The 23212-nt window shown below is 33.2% G+C and overlaps 1 protein-coding gene across 3 annotated transcripts; it reads left to right on the top strand.

Annotated features, from left to right (window-relative positions):
- The first annotated feature begins 12888 nt into the window (after positions 1-12888).
- LOC108458356 (uncharacterized) lies at positions 12889-16465 on the top strand. 3 transcript variants are annotated; one of them, XM_017757716.2, is made up of 14 exons: positions 12889-13098; positions 13182-13258; positions 13354-13493; positions 13780-13818; positions 13903-13995; positions 14079-14195; positions 14275-14370; positions 14473-14586; positions 14746-14799; positions 14925-14972; positions 15124-15274; positions 15465-15630; positions 15799-15868; positions 15967-16465. In XM_017757716.2, exons 2-14 carry the CDS (start codon positions 13201-13203, stop codon positions 16219-16221), a joined length of 1401 nt encoding a protein of 466 aa, XP_017613205.1. In that variant the 5' UTR covers positions 12889-13098; positions 13182-13200; the 3' UTR covers positions 16222-16465. The 3 variants fall into 3 exon arrangements, with proteins under 3 accessions (XP_017613205.1, XP_052879232.1, XP_017613206.1); XM_053023272.1 differs by lacking the exon at positions 13903-13995; XM_017757717.2 differs by lacking the exons at positions 13780-13818; positions 13903-13995.
- Positions 16466-23212: the final 6747 nt, after the last annotated feature.

Here is a 23212-nt window from a genome sequence, read left to right as displayed (position 1 = left end):
ATAAATAAAGTTAATTTCACATTTCACTGTTATATCTTTTGTGTTTTTGTCTTTCATGTTTTGCATACATAGCGAAATTGTGACAATCAAATGTTAACTCATTGATTGTCTAAGTTCAAGCTGATGATAAGTGGCACTGTAAGAACGTTTACATTGCGAGAAAGAAAACTTACTTCAGTAGATAATCTAAATGAGTCAACAATCTCGTAAAATAATCAAAGTGAGCATTTGATTCAAATACATAGAAGGATTATTATATCGTCTACAATTCCTATTAGGGAGATGGCTAGTCTTGGCTATGGGAGCGGTTGACTCCACGGGTAGAAATATAGATGTACTCATTGGAAGAGTGATAATTGGATTGGACCTAAGTTGAATTAGTTCTTAATCCATTTGTGAATTAATTCACATGTGACGTTCATGTTGTGACTTACCTAAATTCTGAGTCTGTCGTTGACCATGCGTATATAACTCATGTGCTTTTATATAAGTATAGGCTTATACTCTAAAGATGATCAAGCCGATAGCCAGTATGTTAGGTTCATGACTTGTGTATGACATGACTTTACTAGCAACAATATAATTCATAGCCAGTATGTTGGGTTCATGACTTGTGTATGACATGACTTTACTAGCAACAATATAATTCATAGCTCGATTAAAGAGTTAGCGATATTCTCTCATTGCCATTATGCGGATTGATAAAAATGGAATGTAGCCATGGGTTTGCTTGTTTTCGAACGAGTAATTTATCACAGTCATTAGTTGACAATGATCATATTAATCATTAAGAAGATACAATCGTGATAATGAGATAAAATAGGATTGTATTAAGTGGTCGAATTTAAGTAAAAGGAATCAAAGATATCATATGAAGGTAACACACACATGACGAGGTCATTCGACAAAACAGTTGGATGAATTGCTTTCGTAAAGAGTAAACAAGAAGGAGTTTTCAATAATGGTACTTATTGTGGATTGACTCCATGATTAAGTAAATTGTGAATTATTGGAACGATGCTTCTGAATATAATTGCAATTGCTCGAGCCTAATTATATATGTCTGGTTGATCCATTCGCTAACTCCACAAAAGCTTGATCGGACTATATTTGAATCAGAAGAAAATTCTATGACTTTGGAAATAATTTAATTGAATCGATTTATTCGATGCAGGATTAAATTAGCCAGTCGTGTGAATTATTCAATTAGAGAATTTGATTACAAAATTTTCTTGAAAAATTAATTTGGAAAATCTCAGTAATTTTATACTTATAATTAGTAGATTAATTAGTTTAATTAATCTAATAAGTTATAGATTAATGAATACCTTAATTGTTAGTTAAAGGAATATGATGGCTTACTAATTAACTAGATATTAACATGCATTATTAATGGTTTATTTAATCCAAAGCCCTTATATTAATTACTTATTAAGTCCTCAAGCATTTTTTAAATTAAAACTTAATAGCGATTATACTTTTACAATTTAGTCTTTGTACTATAATTGGTGATTTTCTCAATCTAATTACTTGACCGCCCTCTAAATATTTTCATACTAAATACTTAAATCCCTCTATTTATAATTTCACAAACTCAATTTATAGAATTGGGTTTTGAAACCACATTTTTCAACACCGGCTAAAATCGGGTCATTACACATAAAATGGGACTAGTAATTGAATTTAACCAAATAAATTTAACTGTTATTGTTTGGGTCAAGATTGGAATTTCAAATTTTGAAAATTATAGGGACTAAAATTGACCAATTCAAAAAGTATAAGAACTAAAATTAATCAAATTAAAGCATAGGGACTAAATCCACAACTTTCGTAAAGTACAAGTACTAATAACATAATTTAACCAAATGTTTATCTCCTTCCCTTAAATTTAATATGCCTTTAGAAAGTTATAATATCATCACACACATTATCGATTTGTTCTATTTTGGTTACTGAGCAATTTGACCTAAAATTTCCATCTAAAGTGTTGATATAACATGTCACGTCAACTCGTTGTTACACTGTTAATGATGGTTAACAACTTAATGACCAAAATATAACAAATTGATAACATTAGTGACCATATCATAACTTTTAAAGTTTAGACCAAAACACCAATTAATGCCTACTAAATTTGGAAGTTGCCGTAAAAATTATTGGATAAAATGTATATATAGTGACCCAACTATTATTAAGTGTTCACCTAAGTTCAAAAATTTCTATTATCGCGACTGAACGACTCAAAAAGGGAGACACTACTTATCTGATGAATAGGGTTCCTTTTGGGGCCGAGGCCATGGCGGATGAGGAGCAGATGTGGACGGAGCACTTGAGAGAGATGAGGGGCCAGATTGTTGAAGAATAAATAGGAAGTGCTTTTGAAGAAAGCTAACGTTTGAAATTTTCAAGAAGTGAAGCGTGTTTCCAGAGAGTAGGTGAATTCAGACTGCTGCTAATGGATGAAAGTGACGGATGATAATTATGAACATGTGTTATTTCCTAGGCGGTGTCGTTACTTTCAAAATTCGTCTGCTGAGTCTTTGATGGTTTAGGCTGATTTTACCTTGGGCTGATTTTATTTTGTGTTTCTGTCTGCTTTTGGTTTTGTTCTGGACAACTTTCTCTTGTTTTGGTTTAGTTTTATTTTTGTTTGTTTTGTTTTGTTTTTTGGCCTGAGGAGAATAAAGATCCAATTTTATTCAAAAAAAAATTATATTTTAGTTAATATTGTTATTGAAATTTAATATTTTTACCACTTATCCATTAAATAACTAATGGAGTGCTGATGTAGCCATATTTTCATTGGCTTATTAACATTTAGCCTTCAAATGTTTATAGATTCATCCATTTGGTCTAATTCTAAAAATTGACCAAATTTAACCTCAACTTTCCATATTATGTCAATTTAGTCTTGATTCTTAAAATTTAAAATTTAAAAATAACAAATATTTCATTTTTCAATTTTTGATAAAAATACATAAGATTTTATAAAAAACACATAAATAAATGAATACTCATTTTTCAATTTTTTAACATGAAATTTATTTATTTAAATAATAACTTTATAAACATTTTAAAAAAATCATAAACAATACTTGAACTAGATTCAAACTTTTATTTTATTTTATAAATAATAATTCATTTATTATACATTTAGCTTTATTCCTTAGCCCTTGCCAAATTTTCAGAGAGTTAGGCTCATTCTTTGTCCACAACCACCGACACAAATAATCTTTAATCTGAACTCCTTGATTTTTCACATCCTCCATCGTCATGCCATCAAATTAGGAATCAATTGTGGAGTTGCCGGCATGACCTTCTACCTATTGGGTCTCCAAGACCTTATCCTCACTGTAACACCCTTAACCCCTCTCCATCAATGGATTAAAATCACGAGCATTACTAATAATTCAATCAATTAATCAATCATAAATAAAATGCAGGCTATTCCGTTCAAATCATAGTAAAAATTATCCATACAGTCCTAAATACAAGTTTATAGGTCTCTAAAAATGATTTATGAACTAACAGGGGTTAATTTGAAATAATTTTAGAAGTTTAGGGTGAAATCTCAAAATACCTAGAAATAGGGGACACACGATCGTGTGGAAAACCTCAAGCTGTGTGACTTTCGAAGTTAGGACACACGGTAGTGTCCTAGCCTGTGCCCTTGCCCGTGTAACTCACTGACTTAAGACACACGGTCGTGTCCTAGCCCATGTGAAAACTATATTTATGCAATTATTCTACACGTTTAGGGCACATGCTCGTGTGTGCTACCCATGTGTGACACACGACCGTGTCCTAGGCCGTGTGCAACTAAATGTACCTTAAAACTCAAGTTTACTAAATTGTGATTGCTTAGGCACTGACCAACCATTTCACTAGCTATTCAACCTGTAACACCCCGTACCCGAGTCCACTGCCGGAATCAGACACGAGGGGTTAACGGCTTAAACCATTCACTTTCACAGTCCATTTTAAAAATTTTCCAGGCAGCTAGCTAACTGCGTCACTATCACTTTAAAAATCATATCTTGAGTTCCAAAACTCGAAAACCAATTTCATAATTTTTCCCTGAAACTAGACTCATATATGCATCTACAAATTTTTTTCTAGAATTATTGGTCAGGCCAATTAGTACAGTTTATTAGTTAAATTCTCCCCTGTTGCAGGGATCGACTACACTGACCTTCGTGCGTTACAAATTGGATATCTCCCTGTACAGGGCTTCAATACTGATGCCGTTTGTTTCTATAGAAACTAGACTCAAAGAGGAATCTATACATATATGGCATGACTCCTAATTATCTCTAGATAATTTACAATGAATTTCCAAAGTCGACACAGGGAATCCAGAAACCGTTCTGGCCCTGTCTCACGAAAACTTAAATATCTCTTAACATACTGTTCATATGATTGTTTCGTTACTTTCATACGAAAATAGATTCATCAAGGTTCGACTACATAATTTATTCACTATTTAATTCCCTTTCTACTATTTTTAGTGATTTTTCACATTCACGTCACTGCTGCTACCAGCATCTATTTTTAAGGTAAACTTTACCTATTTCATGATCCTCCATGGATCAACTAGAGTTTGTCATACATATACCAAAAGTGATCATGAATGACCATTCCCATGGCTAACCGTTACCAACATTTCCATACCTCTTGACAAACAACATACAACGATTATAATGCTATGATCAAAGTATATCTAAGCCATTTTCTCATGGCTATCCGAATTTACACAAAACCGAAGGGTACATGACCTACACCAAAAGGGTAGTCCTATACATTAACCAAGATATCCTCTCACTACTAGTCTATTCTATACATGCCATAAGATATTCCAAAACATAGCAGTACCAAACAGTGGATAGTGATAGTGTGACTAGTTCTTGACGATCCCCGAGCCTGTAGCTTCCAAATGAGATCTATAAAACAGAGGAAACAAAGTACACGGAGTAAGCATTACAATGCTTAGTAAGTTTCAAGCAGTGTCAACAGATAACAATCAAGTTATAACATAGTTGTTCGTATTTTTATTTCACTCTTCCTTCGGGCATACCACCCCTTTATCCAAATATGCACATCTCATCATAATCATAGGAATAGTCTCATAGATTGCTCTCGTATACATCACATAACTACCTTATGGTTTAGTTTAAATCAAGCTCACATATAAGCTTGGAGTACATACCTGTTTAACCTTTCACATTACGTATTTTTTTATAAGCAATTCTTATAAAAGAAGTCTTACCCGGACATAATCTCCACACGTAGTCATCGGGTCTTACCCGGTCATAATCTCCACACGTAGTCATCGGTCTCACCCGGAACATATTCCAAGTTTCATGTACATTTAATCACATGTTACAACATTCACATTAGCCATTCGGCTTTACCACATATGCATATCACACATATATTTTACATTAGCCATTAGGCCTTATCACATATACATACACTTTCACATTCACCACATCGGCCATTAGGCCTTATCACATATACATACACTTTCACATTCACCACATCGGCCATTAGGCCTCATCACATATACATACACTTTCACATTCATCACATCGGCCATTAGGCCTTATCACATATACATACACTTTCACATTCATCGCATTGGCCATTCGGCCTTATCACACATATATGTATATCATACATTTTTCATATTTTTCTTGTACATCAATTTCAGCAATAGCTTATAAGCAAGTCAAATAGTTTCATTAAAGTTTACAACAAAATCACATATTCACTACAAGCAGTTTTTCTGACCAATAGTCACTAAGTTGTTTATAACTGGAGCTACAAAACTCAAAATCAATTGCCGTTAATTTTCCCCGAATGTAGACTCATGTATCTTCTACCCATAAAATTTTCAGAATTTTAGGTTTGGCCAATCAATACCAGATTTTTCTTAAAGTTTCCCCTGTTTCACTGTTTGACTAATCTGACCACTCTTCATTACGAATCAAATTTTTCATTGTACAGAATTCATAATGTGTTCTATTTGACTCCATTTGAAACTAGACTCATTAAGGAGTCTAAGCATATAAATCTTATCTCATAACCATTTTTGTACGAATTATAATGATTTTCCAAAAACAGAACAGGGATTTCGAGTCATTCCGACACTGTCCCGCACAACATTAAATATCTCTTTATAGGAAATTTCTTTGCTTCCACGGTCTCTTTGATAAGAAACTAGACCAACTAAGATTTGATTACATATTTTATTCAGCCTATAATTCCACACCAACAATTTATAGTGATTTTCTAAAATCACCTTACTGCTGCTGTCCAAGCAATTTATTACAATTTGCTCTTAAATTTCCAAGTCCAAACACTTATGAACTTACCATTTGGGTTTAAGACATATCATGGCCACATCATATCTTATCAAATCAACTCATTATGCCCTATTATGATTGAATTTACTCAACGATTTATCGCTTAAAACTTACCTCGAAAGTGGTCGACGACTAGATATCCACGGCTATTCGTTTACTTCCTCTTTTCCCTTATCCGACTTTGATCCTCTAGGCTCTTGAGCTAAATCAAACAATTTACTTCCCAATCAAACACCATCACACGTCATCCATATACATTTTAGAACCATTCTTAACATATTTACTACTCAAGCATGTAACTTAACAACTTAACCATTAGTTGCCGAGCCACAAACAAAACATATTCATACGTCAATATCTCAAACCTTACCATAACAACCAATATGCAAGATATCACATATACATAACTTAGCTTATGAGAACATATGTATTACATCATAAACACATCTTTTACCAATTACCTCACTTAAGCCAAATTTTTTTATAATCAATCACAAAGAAAATATACCACAATCACACTTCCAAAATGAGCTACCTCCATGGCCGATTATACTTCATCATTGACATATCTCATTTTGAATCATATAATCAACATTTGTTCAAGACATCAAACCTCTTTAATTTCGGCTATTACTAATATAAACATTCACAAATATATTCTTAGGAAGACCGATTTCTTTCCATAACACATTCATCATCAATACACCATCACATGCACCATTACAAAGCTTCACTTTTAGCATGCAAATTATATCAACACAATCTTACCTTAGCGAATATCATCTCCATGACATAGTAAGGATTGGAACCATGGCTAGTTAGAACTCAAGCTAACTACTAAAATATACATGAATCTCATGGCAAAACATCAAACTTACCTTAATAGTGACCTAGGATAGCCGAATGCTTCACTCCTTCTTCCCTTTTTCCTTCAAATTTTCGCCAAAAGATGAATCAAAGGATGAACATTTTTTTCTTTTTTGTTTTCTTTTTTCCATTCACGGCAAGGGGAGGGGAGCATGGATGAGACCATTTTTTTTTCTTTGCCCATGCTCTTTAATTTATTTTTCCACCCATGATGCACCAACAAAACATGTCTATAACATGTTTTGCCCATCATCCTTTGTCATGGCCAGCCACTAGCAATTAAAAGGGGAATTTGACATGCAAGTCCTCCTTTTGTTTACATGCACTATTAGATCCTTGTAGATTAGCCTATCACATTTCAAAAGTGTCACACAAGTCCTTTTGACTAAATTCACATGCAATTTACTAAATCGAAGCTTAAGATTTTCGCACATTCATATTCACATATTTTATACCATAAATATCACATCCAAATAATTTGGTGACTCGGTTTAGCGGTCCCGAAACCGCTTTCCGACTAGGGTCACTTTAGGGCTGTCACATAACCTATCCAAAAAGTAATTAAACATATTCAATTCATACCAAAACAACCATCTTAAGTGCCTAACCAATGAACCCTCATTGATATCATATTTTATAACTTTGAAACACATCAACAGGGCATCATTTATTCAAGACTTCCATCCATATCAAATTACCTATATAGAACTAATATTTAGCTATTTAGTCTATCAAGCTTTAAACCAAAAACATACCATCACATCAAACTATGTAACATACCAAATCACAACTTCAATCACCATCATATATATAAATTACTATCATTTATTTTCTTTTTATTTTATCAAATATCAACAACATCAAACCAAGGACTTCCTAGGTATATGCCATTACAATTTAGAACATCACCACACTTGAGTCCGGGATTCATTGTTGGGTGCTAAGTCGACGATCAAAAGATAAGTACCTAACCTGCGCACTGAAAACAAAACCGCACACTGAGTATAACTCAGTGATATTTCTATAATCCGAACAATTTAACTTGACATAAATAATCAATATATGAGAACGCAACAAGAATGTTTATGCACTTATGATTCAAATCAATAATACAAATTTACCTATTCTTTAATACATCCACTACATCCTATATACTCAAGCACATATCAATGACATTTCATATAGCATTTGTTAGTCTCAATTCATGTAATGGCACGATCCAACTCTTTGTTTAATACTAGATTTTATTTCACAATTCATATCTCATTTCATCATTTCATATTTCATTTCTCGTCTCATATTCATTTCACATTTTTTTTCTATCTCAATATCGAACACATAAATTTATTATTTAATTTCCCCTATTAACATGACTCGGACTCAAACGAGTACATGGATCCAACCAACACACCAGTTTGGCACCCAGTGCCTAATCAGATAAATCTGAAGTAATCGCTATTCCCAGCGCTATATAAATTGACACCCAGTGTCTCATTGGTTAAACCAAAGCAAATTGGCACCCAGTGCCTCATCGACTCGAAGTCAAAGAAATATCTGAACTCTTCCTATCCTATGACATGCCATCTATATCCAACTCAGCCTAAAACTGTAACGCCCCAAAACTTGCTTATTTATGTTCTATTAGATTGTGACACAAGTGTGTATCTGCTTCAATGGTTAAGTGTTTTGGGTGTGTGTGAGAGGTCCCAAGTTTAAGTCTTACTTGAGTTGAATTTTGGGGTTTTTTTTGAATAAAGCCTTAACCTTACTTAATAGGCTTATGTTTAATTATTGATAAGTTTATATCAGAATGGGCCTGCTAGTTTAGTGGTTAAATGGAGTGTTGGAGGTCCTGTGATTGAATCCCTGCATTACCAAGTGGGTGTTTTTATATTTTTGGTTCGTTCAAATGGAAGAGTTTCGATTATATTGAAAAAATGAGAGTGGGTGGTTAGGATGTGAATTAGTGGGGAGTTATCAAACGTTTTATTTTATTTTTCCCATTTTCGAATTTTGGCTTTTCTTTTCCAAATTCTGCCATCTATTCTTCTTCCTTTCCCCCTTGCCGAAATTCCTTTGAGTTCTCATTTCCTTCTTCTTCGTTTTTCCTAATCCTTTTGTTCTCTTTATTTTTGCAACACTGATTAGCACTCGCGCGGGTTCGGTAAGTTTCGCTCTCTCCTTTTCTGTCATGGAATCCTTATCAATTGATTAGTAATGTTCTTCTCCAATTACTGGCGTAGAGGGGCTCTGAGCAGTGAATCTCGTATTTCTTATTTTAACGGTGTCAACAGAGGGTTTTGTCGGTGGTAAGTCGAGTTACGGTAGTTAAGCTATTGTCAAAAATTTGTTAATAAGACTGCTAAACTGGTGTTGCATGATTCTTTATTAGGTTTTCGGGCCTTGGAAGTGGTTTTGTAGCAAAATTGTAACAGGTGTGTACCCGAAAACACAGGAAACAAAAATTAGCGAAAGTTGAAACATAAAATTATCGATGCCACACTGGCGTGTGGACGCTCGTGTGGTAGGCCGTGTGGCAGTACACAGCCGTGTGATGGCCGAGCAAGGCCGCGTGCGATATACAGGCTCGACCTTTTGGGCCATGTGGGCCACACGGGCGTGTGGGATTCTGGACCAGACCTTGTGATCTTCACGGCCAAGGTCAATTTGGGCCGTGTGGGCCACATGGGCGTGTAGGCCCACACGGGCAGGCCACATGGGCGTATGAGCCTATTTTTCTAAAATGATCTATAAGGTTGCACGGGTCGCCCAAGTCGACTGTGGACCTATTGTAGGGTCGGTAAGCGCCACCTAGACCCCTCATTGAGTATTCTGACTGTCTGATTTTTGTAACGAGCATGAACTGCGATATCTGAACTGAATGTGTGATCTAATAAATTGCATATTAGCATGTCATTTTTGCATGTTGCATTGTATCAGGGTTTGGATTATGTTATATAGAGGAAGTATTCTGAAAGGCTTTTAAGCCTGTTATCTGGCAGTTCAGTTGTAATTATCTGATTATGTGCCACATTTCAGTACAATATGGTGTATAGGGATAGGTGGGTCGATTTTATCTCCACACGGTGTGTAGGGTTGGACGGAGATGGTGTATAGAGGCTGAAGGGTAGGATTTTGGTATTCTATCTACATATTGTATCTGACATGACTAAGGCCCTAAGTTGTATCTGATTCTGTATCTGATGGGCTAAGGCCCTAACTGATTCTGAAAAGGGTTCTGGCCCTAGACCGTTTATTTATGACACCTAATGTGTATTCTGTATGTGTGATTTTTGTGGGTATTACACACTAAATTTGCGAAAACTCACTCATTTTCTGTTTAACCTGTGTAGGTAATCCCCGGACTTGAGGGATAAGTGCAGTGGAGGACTCGACAGTGGCCACACATAAAATCTAAGATTGATTTCCGCCGCTTTTCTAATTTGGTTATTTATTTGAGGTTTATGATGTAATTTTTGGACTTGGACTTTTTGGTTCAAATTGGCTTTTAAACTGTCGATGATTTGTTTTTGACAAGCATGATAAAAACTAAGGTTTTTCCTAAAAACTAAGATTTTTCCTAAAAACTAAGGTTTTTGGAGATGGTATCAGTTTTTCTTAAGTGCTCTGGTTTCAAAAAGCTCGCACATAAAAGATGCGATTAAGGCAAACCAATTGGTACACATTTTTCCTGGACTAAATAAAAAGGTAATAACTGGAACAGTTTTATTTGACAACTCGTTTTTAAACACTCTCCATGTGACATTGCCAGATTCAGCCATAACGTCTAGGTCGGGTTTGGGTTGTTACAGAAATAGTTAATATGGTTTCATTTCACTTTTCAATACAACTAATGTCTCAATTTCATAAATACACAATACCATATATATTCAATTCAATATTCATAATCAATATATTTCATCATATACAAAATCAATTCAGTTTATTTCAATTATGAATTTAATTCAATCCCAAAGTACCAAAGTATCCACCTCAAATGCTTATCATATGCAAACAATTATATATGCAACAATCTAATATTTAATTCGAATTATATAAACACAAACCGTATATTCCAAGTTACTTGGCTCGACCTTGTCTTTCCCCTTCTTACTTGAGGATTCCAGGACAACGTTCACTATGAAATAAAATAATTACAATAGATTAATATTACACAACAAAATTAACAATAATTTCAATTTTTATAACATATTTTGCTAAATTCTCAATTGAGTCCCTAAACCGAGACTAATTTTAATCTTCATATTTAATCTCAAATTTTTATATTAATTTCACTCTAAGCTAAATTTAACTCCCTATTTTTGATTCTACCCCTTAATTTTAATTTTTTTTCTCAATTTAGCCCATATTGCTCAAAATCAATAATTAATTCTACAATTTGATCCTTTTTCACTTCTAACTTAAAAATCTATCAATTTAACCCCTAGTATTTAAACTATTCATAACAACATTTAAAACCTTAAGCAATACTAAAAATTACAATATGAGTCGGATAGCTCTAAGTACCAGGATTCAAAAAACATAAAATTTACAAGAAAATAGACTAAAAATTGAAGTTTGAAAAGTTAAAATTCCCTAACTTTGCCGTTGGTCTCTCCTTCTTTCTCTCTTTCTTTTCTTTTTTGTTTCTTTTCTAATTTGTTTGCATGTTTTCCCACTTTCTTTCTTTTTTTTTTAATAATTATTATATAATATACATATACATTAAGTTTTATAATATATATTTATTCATTATAGCATATATATATATAATAGTTAACATATATATATTTACATATTTATCATTAATACCGTCCACTTTAAAAGAACAAAAGTGTAATTTCTACTTTAGTCCCTTTTAGTTTATTTTAATCTATAATTCAACTTTTAACTTTAACGCGATTTAGTCCTTAAGGCTTAATAACTCCTGATTCATGATTATTACCTATCCAAAGTTTAATCGCTACTAGACTAACTTCGTAAATATTTGTTAAAAATATTTATGAGTCCGACTCATAGGAACGGAGTCCCAAAAATATGCTTTCCAACATCCCTAACTATCAGGTCATTACACTCACATATATATTCCCAATCATATCGATCTTCAAGCACAACCTCAAATGCGACAAACTTGTTTTAGACAACAACCTAAAAATATTGATTCTTATCCTTTTCGACCTCAGGTTGTAATTTTTAACCCAACCTGAACATGGTGATCATTAATGTTGATAAAAAGGAAAACGTTTAATCTACTAAGTCTTTTTCATTTTTCCTTAAACTATTTTATTTATAAAATCGTTGTTTTAATAAATAAATGTTATGTTAGAAAATAATAAAATAAAAATTCATTTATTTATAAATATTTTTATAATTTTGTATGTACTTTTATAAAATTATATTTATTTTTATCGAAAAAATCTTTAAATATTTTTTTTATTTGTAACGATTTTTAAAAAAATTATTTTTGAATGTTAAAGAATCAAGACTAAATTAATAAAGTTGATAGTTAAATTTATTGAAAAAATTGGAGGGCTAAATATAGTATTATACGAATGAAAAATGGCAATGTCAGCATTCCATTAGTGATTTAATAAATATTAAAATTTGAAAAGATTAATGACTAAAATAAAAAATTTTAAACTTTAAGTGACGAAAACAAAAACATGCTGATAGTTAGTGAGTATAATCAAGCAATTTTGGCACTGACAACCTGCTGAGGTGAAAATGGAACATCTCATCTCTCCTTTCTCTAAATAATACTATCTGTTAATGTCGTTCTTCAATCATTCCGGATCTAATCAAATCATCCACAATCTCAAAAGCTTGTTACTTTGAGCTTTGATTCTACTACTAGTTCGTGTTAATTGTAAAAATTCATCAAATCTCACTCTTTTAAAGTACTTCTTGTTTGGGGGTAAGAAAATTAAACTCGAATTTTACTGTTTGCAGGATGTAATTGAATTTCACCATGTTCGAAAGTCATCATCTTCGAAAACCCACTGGAAAATCTGCTTTTTCCGGCCTCGGTAAGTTCAAAATTCAACCCTTTTCATCTTTTTCTTTAATGGGTTTAACCTTTTATTTGAATTTATCCAAAAAAAATTGTAACTTTTTTTTGTAGGGGCTGGTGAACCGGGTAATAGCGGTCAAGAAAGTTATGTTTTTCCCATGGTGTTGGGTGATATGAAAGGTACTACTAATTCACTTACCCACACAGCAGCAGCTATGATGCCTTCTCCCATTTTTATACGGAGATTTCAGGTTTGTTGAATTCCACAATTTGGTACATGAAATTTGATTTGGTACAATTATACATATAAAAGATGACTTGCGGTTCATATGTATACATAAAACTTTGATTTTGATTCAATTGTATACATTTTATTTCATATTGGATTAATATAATTGTTTGTGTATCAACTTAAAATAGTGCTAATTCGTTAACGTTGTTAGTAATTTGTGAAACTTGAATCAAACCATTTGGTTTTGATATTTATTCCAAAAGGAAAAATGATGAACTTTTTTAGAACTGGCATTGAATTTTCAGGTAACATTGTTCTTAGTCTGGGGTTTCAGTTGTTGCAAGGTTAGTAATTAGTATTATACAATTTAGCTACGATGCCGTTGATGATAGTGCAAATTTGTGAAAATGTTTCTTGTGTTGAATTAGATTGGATGGGATTCGGTTATGAGAATGAACTCAGACCTGCGAGACTTGTTCTTGTACGAGGCATTCTTATATTATAATCCTCTCCTTCTTGTGGTTAGTTAAAATGACTCCCCGAGTTTGTTTCGTCGATGTTTGACGTTTGTTGAATCTTACTTCTCGATGTTGCAATTTTGTAGACAATGATGGTTTGGTTATGGGGAGTGTGTTTATGGGTCTTCTCACAAAGTACTATTAGTTACGTAAAAATATTCGATATCGATCAAAACCATCTTACTCACAGAGAAATCTGGAAGGTACGTCCTTAAATCGTAGTGCCACTGCCAAAAATGTGTTCGGTTTCTAATTCCCGGTTCTATGTTTCGATATATGCAGTGTAGCACATGGTTGACAATTATAGTACCGACTAGTATGACAGCATACCTTTATCTTTACTCCCATGGAGAAGTATCATTAGCTGCATCACAACCAGTGTAATATCTACCCTTTTTTTCACGGCATTACATATAATGAATTTCTGCATATATACGAATCCGTATATGATTTTTTCTTTTTGGTTAATATGAATTGCAGGTGATCCTGTATATCGCTTTTGCTTTAGTTTTGGTATTCCCTTTCGATATTTTTTATTTGTCTTCTCGTTACTTCTTCCTGAAAACACTATGGCGGATAGCATTTCCACTGCAGGCAAGTTTCTAGTGTAGTTTTATTTCCTTCATACGTACACGAGCTAGCAAGCTGTATTTCTGGGGACCTTTTTTTTTTTCATTTTCGCTGTATTTTGTCTTTACTCTCAGTGGCTGACATGCATTCTCGTATTTTACTTGTTTAATTTTTGTATAACAGCCAATTTCATTTCCCGACTTCTTCTTGGCTGATATTCTAACTTCCATGGCCAAGGTATGCACCAATGACCTCGTTTTAAGGCAAGCAACTTGTTTCATTTCTTGTAATTATTAGATTGCATGTCATCTTACCAGATTTCTTGATTTGTCATGCACGCTCGTAATCTATATTATGTGAAGGTATTTTCAGATTTGGAGCGTTCAGTCTGTAGAATGCTTCATAACCAGGTAAGTCAATTACGACTGGTCGAACCAAGTGCTTAATGTTTTGTCTGTAATGCCTCGTAATATTGCTATTGAATTGCTTGGACGAGGTCGAATTAAACCCGTGCTTGTTGATCTTCTTAGATGAATAAATGAGGTTTGTCTTGCCATGTAGGTTGCGACAATTGCATGGTTTGAAGCAGACTCAATTTGCGGTAGTCACTCAGTAGCTATTCCATTAGTGCTTGTTATACCTTATATTTGGCGGCTAATGCAATGTCTGCGGCAGTACAAAGACACAAAAGAAAAGACAACCCTTTTCAACGGTAATACGTAGGGGTCCTCGATGTTTACTATTTTCTTATTAATTTACATTTAGTCAGCCATGGATATGAAAATGTGAACCGGAAAGCTGTACAATGTTAAACACGCCCTTTTAACTTTGTTAGTGCTTCGGTTTGCTGGTTCACACTCGGCTTATCTCATATTTTAACCCAATTTGCATGTGGTTTTCAGCTTTAAAATATTCGACAGCAGTCCCCGTGATTTTTCTTTCAGCCCTTAAATATCATGTCTTACCTGATAGGTGGACATATGTTTATCATCCCCTCTGGCTTATCTCAAGTTTTGTTAACTCACTCTACTCATTTTACTGGGACGTAACTCGTGATTGGGACCTTAGGTACGATGAAATATCTGTTCCTGACACATGCACTTTTATATAACTTTTGTTTGTGAGATCACTTTGGCATTTCTTGCATCTAATTTCGGTTTATTTCGAATTTGATACGTGGAGCTACACGTTGCCATAATGATCAACTTAAATCATGCATGCATTGCTTTTTCTCAGTGTCTTCACTAGGATTTTCAAGTTCAACAAGCCAACTTGGTGGTCCGATCTGTTATACGGGCAAAAATGGGTAAAGATTTACGTGCCATTAATTATTCTTCCAATTCCGCTATGTCGTATCAGTAGCTAAGCTCACATGCATAACTGCCTTTTTCGTTCACTCGTTAGGTTTATTATTGGGTTATCGGAAGCAACTTGATTTTACGATGTACGTGGACGTACAAATTATCTGCTCATCTCCGCCATAACTACTTAACCGTGTTCACCATTACCGCCTTAGAGATGCTCAGAAGGTTCCAATGGATATTCTTTCGAGTTGAAAACGAGTGGAATAAAATTTCCAAGTCCAGCATTCAACTTCCCATGACCGACATCCCGAACGAGGACGAAAAGTTAGTAGACTCGTCCGATCACACTGTATAGATTATAACAAGTCTCCGACTGTAAGTAGAGCATCAAAATTGAATTCATTCTTTAATATATTACATATTGTTTCAGCCCAAAAGCAGTTGTTCCATTTTGGTTGCCCCTTTTGATGATATTTTCGTATCTTGCAGTTTGGTATTTTGATTTGTAAACGCGGCTTAGATGTATAATGTCACAATAACATAACATTATTCATATTTGAGATTTACAACTTGCTTCAATTTCATATCATGTTTTAAAATTTTAGGGTCTCAGGTTTTTTGGAATTTGATTCAATTTATTGTTTCGTGTTGAATCATTTTAGGGTAATTGAACTGAGTCGAACTTGAATAATGACAAGCTCGAGCTCAAATTGAAATTCAGTTTGAACTCGTTCGAATATTAACTTATAAGCTCGAGTTTAGCTTAAGCTCGTTCATACTCAATATGTTCGAGCAAGTTCATTTGTATCCAAGTTTGAACTCGTTCATACTTAAGCTCTTTTTACATAATAGAGATAAAAAAAAACCTAATCTCATAACATAAAAATAGATAAAAGTACAATGGAAGTCTTTGTACTAGTAGTTGGATTATATTTTGTCTCCTCTATTAAAAAAAGTGTAAAATAGTCTATGTAAGTTAGATCAAATAGCAAACTAACTGATTATTTCTTCAATTATGTTAGTTTTAACAATAGAAAAGAAATAGAAAATACAAATTTGTTCTTTGATCTAATATATAAGGGCTAATTTATTTATTTTTAAGAAAAATGAAGTAAAATGCAATTTGATTCCTAGTACAAGGGTCTTCATAATATTTTTGCCTAAAATTATTATTAATTGTTTGAATAGAATATTATGGCACTTGAATACAACTCAATCTATAGCTTGAATTGCTCGAATTATAGCTCGAGATCAATTTTATTTTAAATTAAACTCGAATAATTTATGAACACTAATATCACATTCAGGCAGTCAATAAGATTTCTTTTGAGTTTTTTTAGCCCTAAGAAGGTGACTCACATAATACGTAATACAAATCGTAGCTTTTTCTCTTCATAGAAAATGCCAAAATCCGTCACTCAATTCTCATGGCTTCTTGCAATCGTCGGCAGCAAATTTGGGCATTAGCGGTGGCTTTAGCCGAGGAAGCTTCATGGTGCTGCGTTGTCGTGGCTATTACTAAACTGTTTCAAAGAAGCTTGTACGATAACAAATGGTGGCTATGATGATGAGGATCGTAATAATGTCAAAGGGATGGTGCTGTGTGACGAAATTTATGTGGTCGGAGAAGGTGAAACCCTATATACTATCGGAGATAAATGCGGTGATCCTTTCATAGTGGAGCACAATCCTCATATTCATGTCCCTGATGATGTTTTCCCTGCCTTTGTTCTTAAGATCTCATCTCCCAACTCTAGGAAGTCATTGAGTTAGCCACGTACTGCTGTCCATAAAGCTTAACCCAAATCTTGGTCTCAGGTATGAATGAACTCATTTTAACCAATGAGGGGAGAAAAAACTAACCCATTCGATTTTTCGGTTTCAATTTTGTTGGGTGGAGTAGATTGGTCGATTTAATTAGTTAATTCAATTGGTTATTTGAGTTTTAAATTTTGAAACTGAATTGATCAATAAAATTGACACATTTTATCTTATTTTTAAATTATTTAAAATATATTTAAAATATATAATAGATATATAACCATATAAACCCAATCCAATAACCTAAGGTCGGTTAATCAAAATTGACTGAATCAAAGTCGGTTCAATTTACTCAACTAAAGTCGATTTGAAAGAAAAAAAACAATTGAACTAACGGATTAAATCGATTGCTTTCCTACTACTCAAGTTCAATTTACAATTTTATGCTATAAAGACAACTTCGAATCTAACATGAAACATATATGTAAAATATATGGATTAAATTGTAAACAAGTGTATATATATATATATATCGAATGAATAGTTTGAATTTGACATATTAAAAAACTTATAATGCCAATGAAATTTAGAAGGGAGATGTCTCTCTCTCTCGTAACACATCTATCTAAGTTCTCTATGAAATAGCTACATACATGTTTATAATTTAATCAATCAATGTATTTTAAATATATTGTTAACATCAAATTTAAACCTACATTTAAATACTAAATTGATGTTTTGGTTAAGTTGGCGAAAGAAACTAATTGTAGTTAAGTTGGCAAAAGAACTTGATCGATACGCTTGTCAAAACCATTTTTTTTATTTGGAAAAATGGGGATCTACTTTAAAACGAGGTATGGAGTCGCCACCAATCCTTTTTGTCTAGGTGGGATTGAATCACCTAATAAAACATTTTATTTTATTAAAATCCTATGAAATTCAAGAAAATGGGTTCGGGAGTCCGTTACGTACGAGGAAGGATTAGCACCCTCGTTACGCCCAAAATTGGTACCAAATCGATTAAATAATGTCCTTATGTCTAAAATATTTTGAAACACGATTTCTTTTAAAACATTTGAATAACTCAAATTGGACGTTAAAAACTCTTGTTTCGAGGGAATACAATATCACATCCAGCACGTTAGGACATGATCTTTTTAACTCTCGAAACCACGATCAATTCTTGATTTCCAGAAGCTCATACATTTGAAAATTACAAAGGATATTCGGTTATTTGGTCCAACAAAGAACCGAAACCCAACACGTTAGAGCACGATTCCTCGGATTTCCAAACATGGAACATTGCCTTATTTTGAAGTTAAGAAAACATGAGCGAAATCTTAAAAGGACGTTTGATTATTTGGTTAAACAGAAAATCGAAACCCAACACATTAGGGCATGATTTTCCGAATTTCCAAACATCAAACGTTGCCTTTGTTTTAAGAAATTTTCAAATAGGCAATTATAAAATCGGATCAAAGTGCATTTATTTGGTGTGTTTGGGATGAAAATAGAACAATTGAAATTTGCCAAAATCCCTTAGAATTTGAATCGCGATGCGATGAAAAAAATAAACGTAGTATTGAGCATGAAATAACATCATGTGAGTTCAACCTTATACAAATGAATAACAATGAGAAAAATATGAATATAAGAATCAAAATACTTGATAGCAACAATACAGCAATCACCCTATTTAAAGAACTAACATTTAATTTAAAATTAATGAATAAAAGTATGACGATTTAAAAAATAAAGCCAAATAAACTAAAATAAGAAAAATAAAATGTACTAAGTTTCCTACATAATAATGAACAATGCTAAAACAAGTGATGAAAAGAAAAGCAATTTGAAATTAACAATATAAAAACAATTTAAGAATAAATTATATGTTGAAAGAAATTTAAAGTAAGTAATGCATGTCAAAGTCTGAAATAATCTACAAAAATCAAAAATTAATAATATGTAAAATAATAATATATATATTTATTTTAGAATAAATGTTGTCGAAATCATTTTTTGAAAAAGCGGGTCGACTTGATTTTGAAAATGAAAACAAAAAAAGGGGAGTTGCCACCAATTTTTTTTATTTAGGTGTGATCAGATCACCTGGTAATTCAGTCATTTTAACGAAATTTAAATTTATTAAAACGATGTTTTTGGTCTACAAAATCCAGAAAACGGGTTCGGGAGTCGATTACCCACAAGGAAGGGTTAGCACCCTCGATGCGCCCAAAATTGGTACCTAGTTAATTAATTAATATCTTGGTGTTGAAAATTTGAGAACTTTGAAGATTTTAAAAGTACGATCCTTTGTTAAACTATTATTTAATTAAAAAATTTTGAAAAAATAACGTATTTCACGTTAATCGAGGAAAAGAATTATGCCCCGTAAGTTAGGACACAATATCTTGAATCCCCGAAACGAGGATAAACACTGAAAATTATTTATTTTTTGAAAGATATTTGATTTTCTCGGTCTTTAGAAAGAAATCATACTCCGTAAGTTAGAATTCGATTTTTCCTTAATATCGAGATTATTTTTAAAAAAATCTAAAACATTTGTATGTTCGAATTTATCGAGAAAATTAAAATCCCGTAAGTTAGGAAACGACTTTTCGAGTCTCGAAATACGAAATATTGCTTATTTGAAACAACATTTTAGTGTATCGAGTAAAAATATAACGCGATTTATAGTAAAATATAAAAGCAAATTACGGTGCTAATACACGTAACATAATAGCAGATGCGATAATACAAGTAACATCAATGTGAACAAATATATAAAAATGAAATAAGAACAAGGCTAATAATATAAAAATATAAATAAATAAACAAGTAAAAACTGTTAAAAAGTTTAAACAAATAAATAAAAAATGAAATAAGCAAATAAATAAGTAAATAAAAAATATAAAATATAACAAAATGACAATAATAATAATATTAATAGTAAAAATAATAGTAATAACAATTATTATAATAATAAGGAAAAATAATAATAGTAAAATAATAATAATAGTAGTAATAATAATAATAATGGTAATAGTAATAAAATAATAATAATAATAATAATAATAATAATAATAATAATAATAATAATAATAATAATAAAACAGAGAAAAACAACATAATAATAATAGTAATAATTATTATTATTATAATAGTAATAATATAAAATTAACGATATAATAATGTAATAGTAATAATAAGCAAATAAGTATAAAAAGAAAATATAATCATAATAATAATAATAGTTGTAGTAATAATAATAATAGCAAGAATAATAATGATAGTAAAATCAATTAATTTAATAATAATGTAGCTAAAATAACCAAATAGGACTAAAATTAGACTTAAAACAGAATTTTGGGGTAAATCTGGAATAAAAATAAGGCAAAGGACCGAATTGAAACGCGCAAATAACAAGGAGGGGCCAAAAGGGAAATTTTCCCTTCCCCTCCAAAACGCAGCACTTCAAGTGGGACTAAAATGAAATCGAAATAAATTACAGGGTAAAATTAAAATTTTAAAAAAACTTGATTGCAAAACCATGAAAAAGCGGAAGGGTCAAAAGCGCAAATAATCTTCCCGCTAAAAAACACGTGGATCCTAGGCCGGACGGGTCGATTCGGATCGGGTCAAGGCAAAACGACGTCGTTTTGGGCATTTGAGGCCAGTCCCAAAACGACGTCGTTTTGTGAGGTTTATAAAAGTCAAATTTTTAAAAAAAAAAAAACTCATTCTTCATTTGTTTTAAAAAAAAAAACTTCAAAAGCCCTCTCTTCTCTCTCAAGTGTCTCTCCCTCGTGCCAAGCCAAGCTCCGGCCCCGTGGCCGCGTTTCTTTGTCAGTAGAGTTAAAATTTTAAAAAATACATATATGTATCTATATATATATTGTTTTTTTAAAGAAAAAATAAAGAAAATATGTACGTATATGAATGGATTCGAAAAAGAAAAAAAATAAAGAATAAATAAAAAATAAAACACCTTGGTTGATTTCTTGATTCTCTGTTTTTTCTTTTGTTTTTAAGTTTTTTTTGTTTTTTTTTTTTGTATTCCAAAAAGTCCTCCCCTTACAACATATTTTTGTTGGCTTTTTATAACCATTTACAAAGTTTAAATCTATTATTTTGTATGTTGTCACTTCGGCTTTGGTCTTTGCAGGTGAATGGACGGTGCTGACATGGGCGGTGGAGCAGTGGCTGATGCGATGGAGTGACGACGGCGGCTTGCCAAAGGCTAGGGACTAGGGGCGACACTAGGTTTAGGGGGCTAGGGGTTTTTTTTTCTGAAAATCTTAAAGTTTTGGGCCTCTTAGGTTTGGGCTAGGTTTTTTAATTTTGGGTTTGGGTAGTTGGGTCCTGTAATTGGGTTTGTTTGGGTTTAGTAATTTAGGCTATTTTGGGTTAGGTTTAGTTTGGGGTGGGTTTAATTTCTTTGGGCTTTGTATTTTAGCTCGGGCCAAAATTGGGCTGTACAGCTGCCCCTCTTTGCTCATTGTCGTGTAATGAGAACAGAGTAAAGACTTTTGAAAGACCAATTTTGTCCGGTCTTGCCGAGTCTTGACTTCTTTGGTGCTCCTCTTTTCAAGTAGTCTCATTCTAGTCCACTGCATCTTGTTGCTTTGATCCACTCCACCGCAACTTCAGAGAAAATAGATTTGTAGTTTTGATCTACTCTGCTGTAAATTTAGGGAGGTGAAATTTATGGTTTTAGGTTTAATCCGACCTACTGCAACTTCAGAGGCATAGGACTTGTTGCTTTAATCCGCTCCACTGCAACTTCATGGAGATAGGATTAGTAGCTTCAATCTACTCCGCTGCAACTTCAGGAAGATAAGATTGGTATCTTCAGTCTGCTCCACTGTATCTTCAGGGACATAAGACTTGTAATGGTAGATTTGATCCGACCTACTGCAATTTCAAAGGTATAGGACTCATCGTTTTAATCTGCTCCACTACAACTTCAGAGAGATAGGATTAGCTGTCTTCAGTCTGCTCCACTGTAATTTCAAGGAGATAAGACTTGAACTTCAACCTGTTCCACTGCTACTTCAGGGAGATAAGGTTTGCTATGATCTGCTCTACTGCAACTTCAGAGAGATAAGGTCTGTTTATTTATAGCATCAATCTGTTCCACTGCAACTTCAGGGGAATGAGATTCGCTATCTTTAGCCTGCTCCACTGCTGTTCAGGGAGAAAAGGCTGGTGGCTTAAATTTGTTCTCTTGCTACCTCAAGGAGATAAGATTCGCTGTCTTCAATCTACTCCATTGCCACCTCATGGAAATAAGATTTGCAATCTTCAGCCTGCTCCACTACTGTTCAGGGAGACAAGGCTAGTGGCTTCAGCCTGCTCCCTTGCTACCTCAGGGAGATAAGGCTAGTGGCTTCAGCATGCTCCCTTGCTACCTCAGGGAGATAAGGCTAGTGGCTAAAATCTGCTCCCTTGCTACCTTAGGGAGATAAGATTCACCGTCTTCGATCTGCTCCACTGTTGCTCAGGGAGATAAGATCTACAATCTTCAGCCTACTCCACTACTGCTTAGGGAGATAGGATGGTGGCTTAAATCTGCTCCACTAATG

Source organism: Gossypium arboreum, chromosome 12 (genome assembly GCF_025698485.1).
Source record: "Gossypium arboreum isolate Shixiya-1 chromosome 12, ASM2569848v2, whole genome shotgun sequence".
NCBI classification, from domain to species: Eukaryota; Viridiplantae; Streptophyta; class Magnoliopsida; order Malvales; family Malvaceae; genus Gossypium; species Gossypium arboreum.
Note: the sequence above shows the minus strand (reverse complement) of the source record. Positions and strands in the feature narration are given on the sequence as shown.

Excerpts from the sequence above, each read along its gene's own strand:
- LOC108458356 (XM_017757716.2), top strand. The coding sequence starts at position 13,201 with ATGTTCGAAAGTCATCATCTTCGAAAACCCACTGGAAAATCTGCTTTT. Across the intron at positions 13,259-13,353 it reads ATCTGCTTTTTCCGGCCTCG|GGGCTGGTGAACCGGGTAAT; the intron begins GTAAGTTCAAAA and ends TTTTTTTTGTAG. Across the intron at positions 15,631-15,798 it reads ACTCGTGATTGGGACCTTAG|TGTCTTCACTAGGATTTTCA; the intron begins GTACGATGAAAT and ends GCTTTTTCTCAG.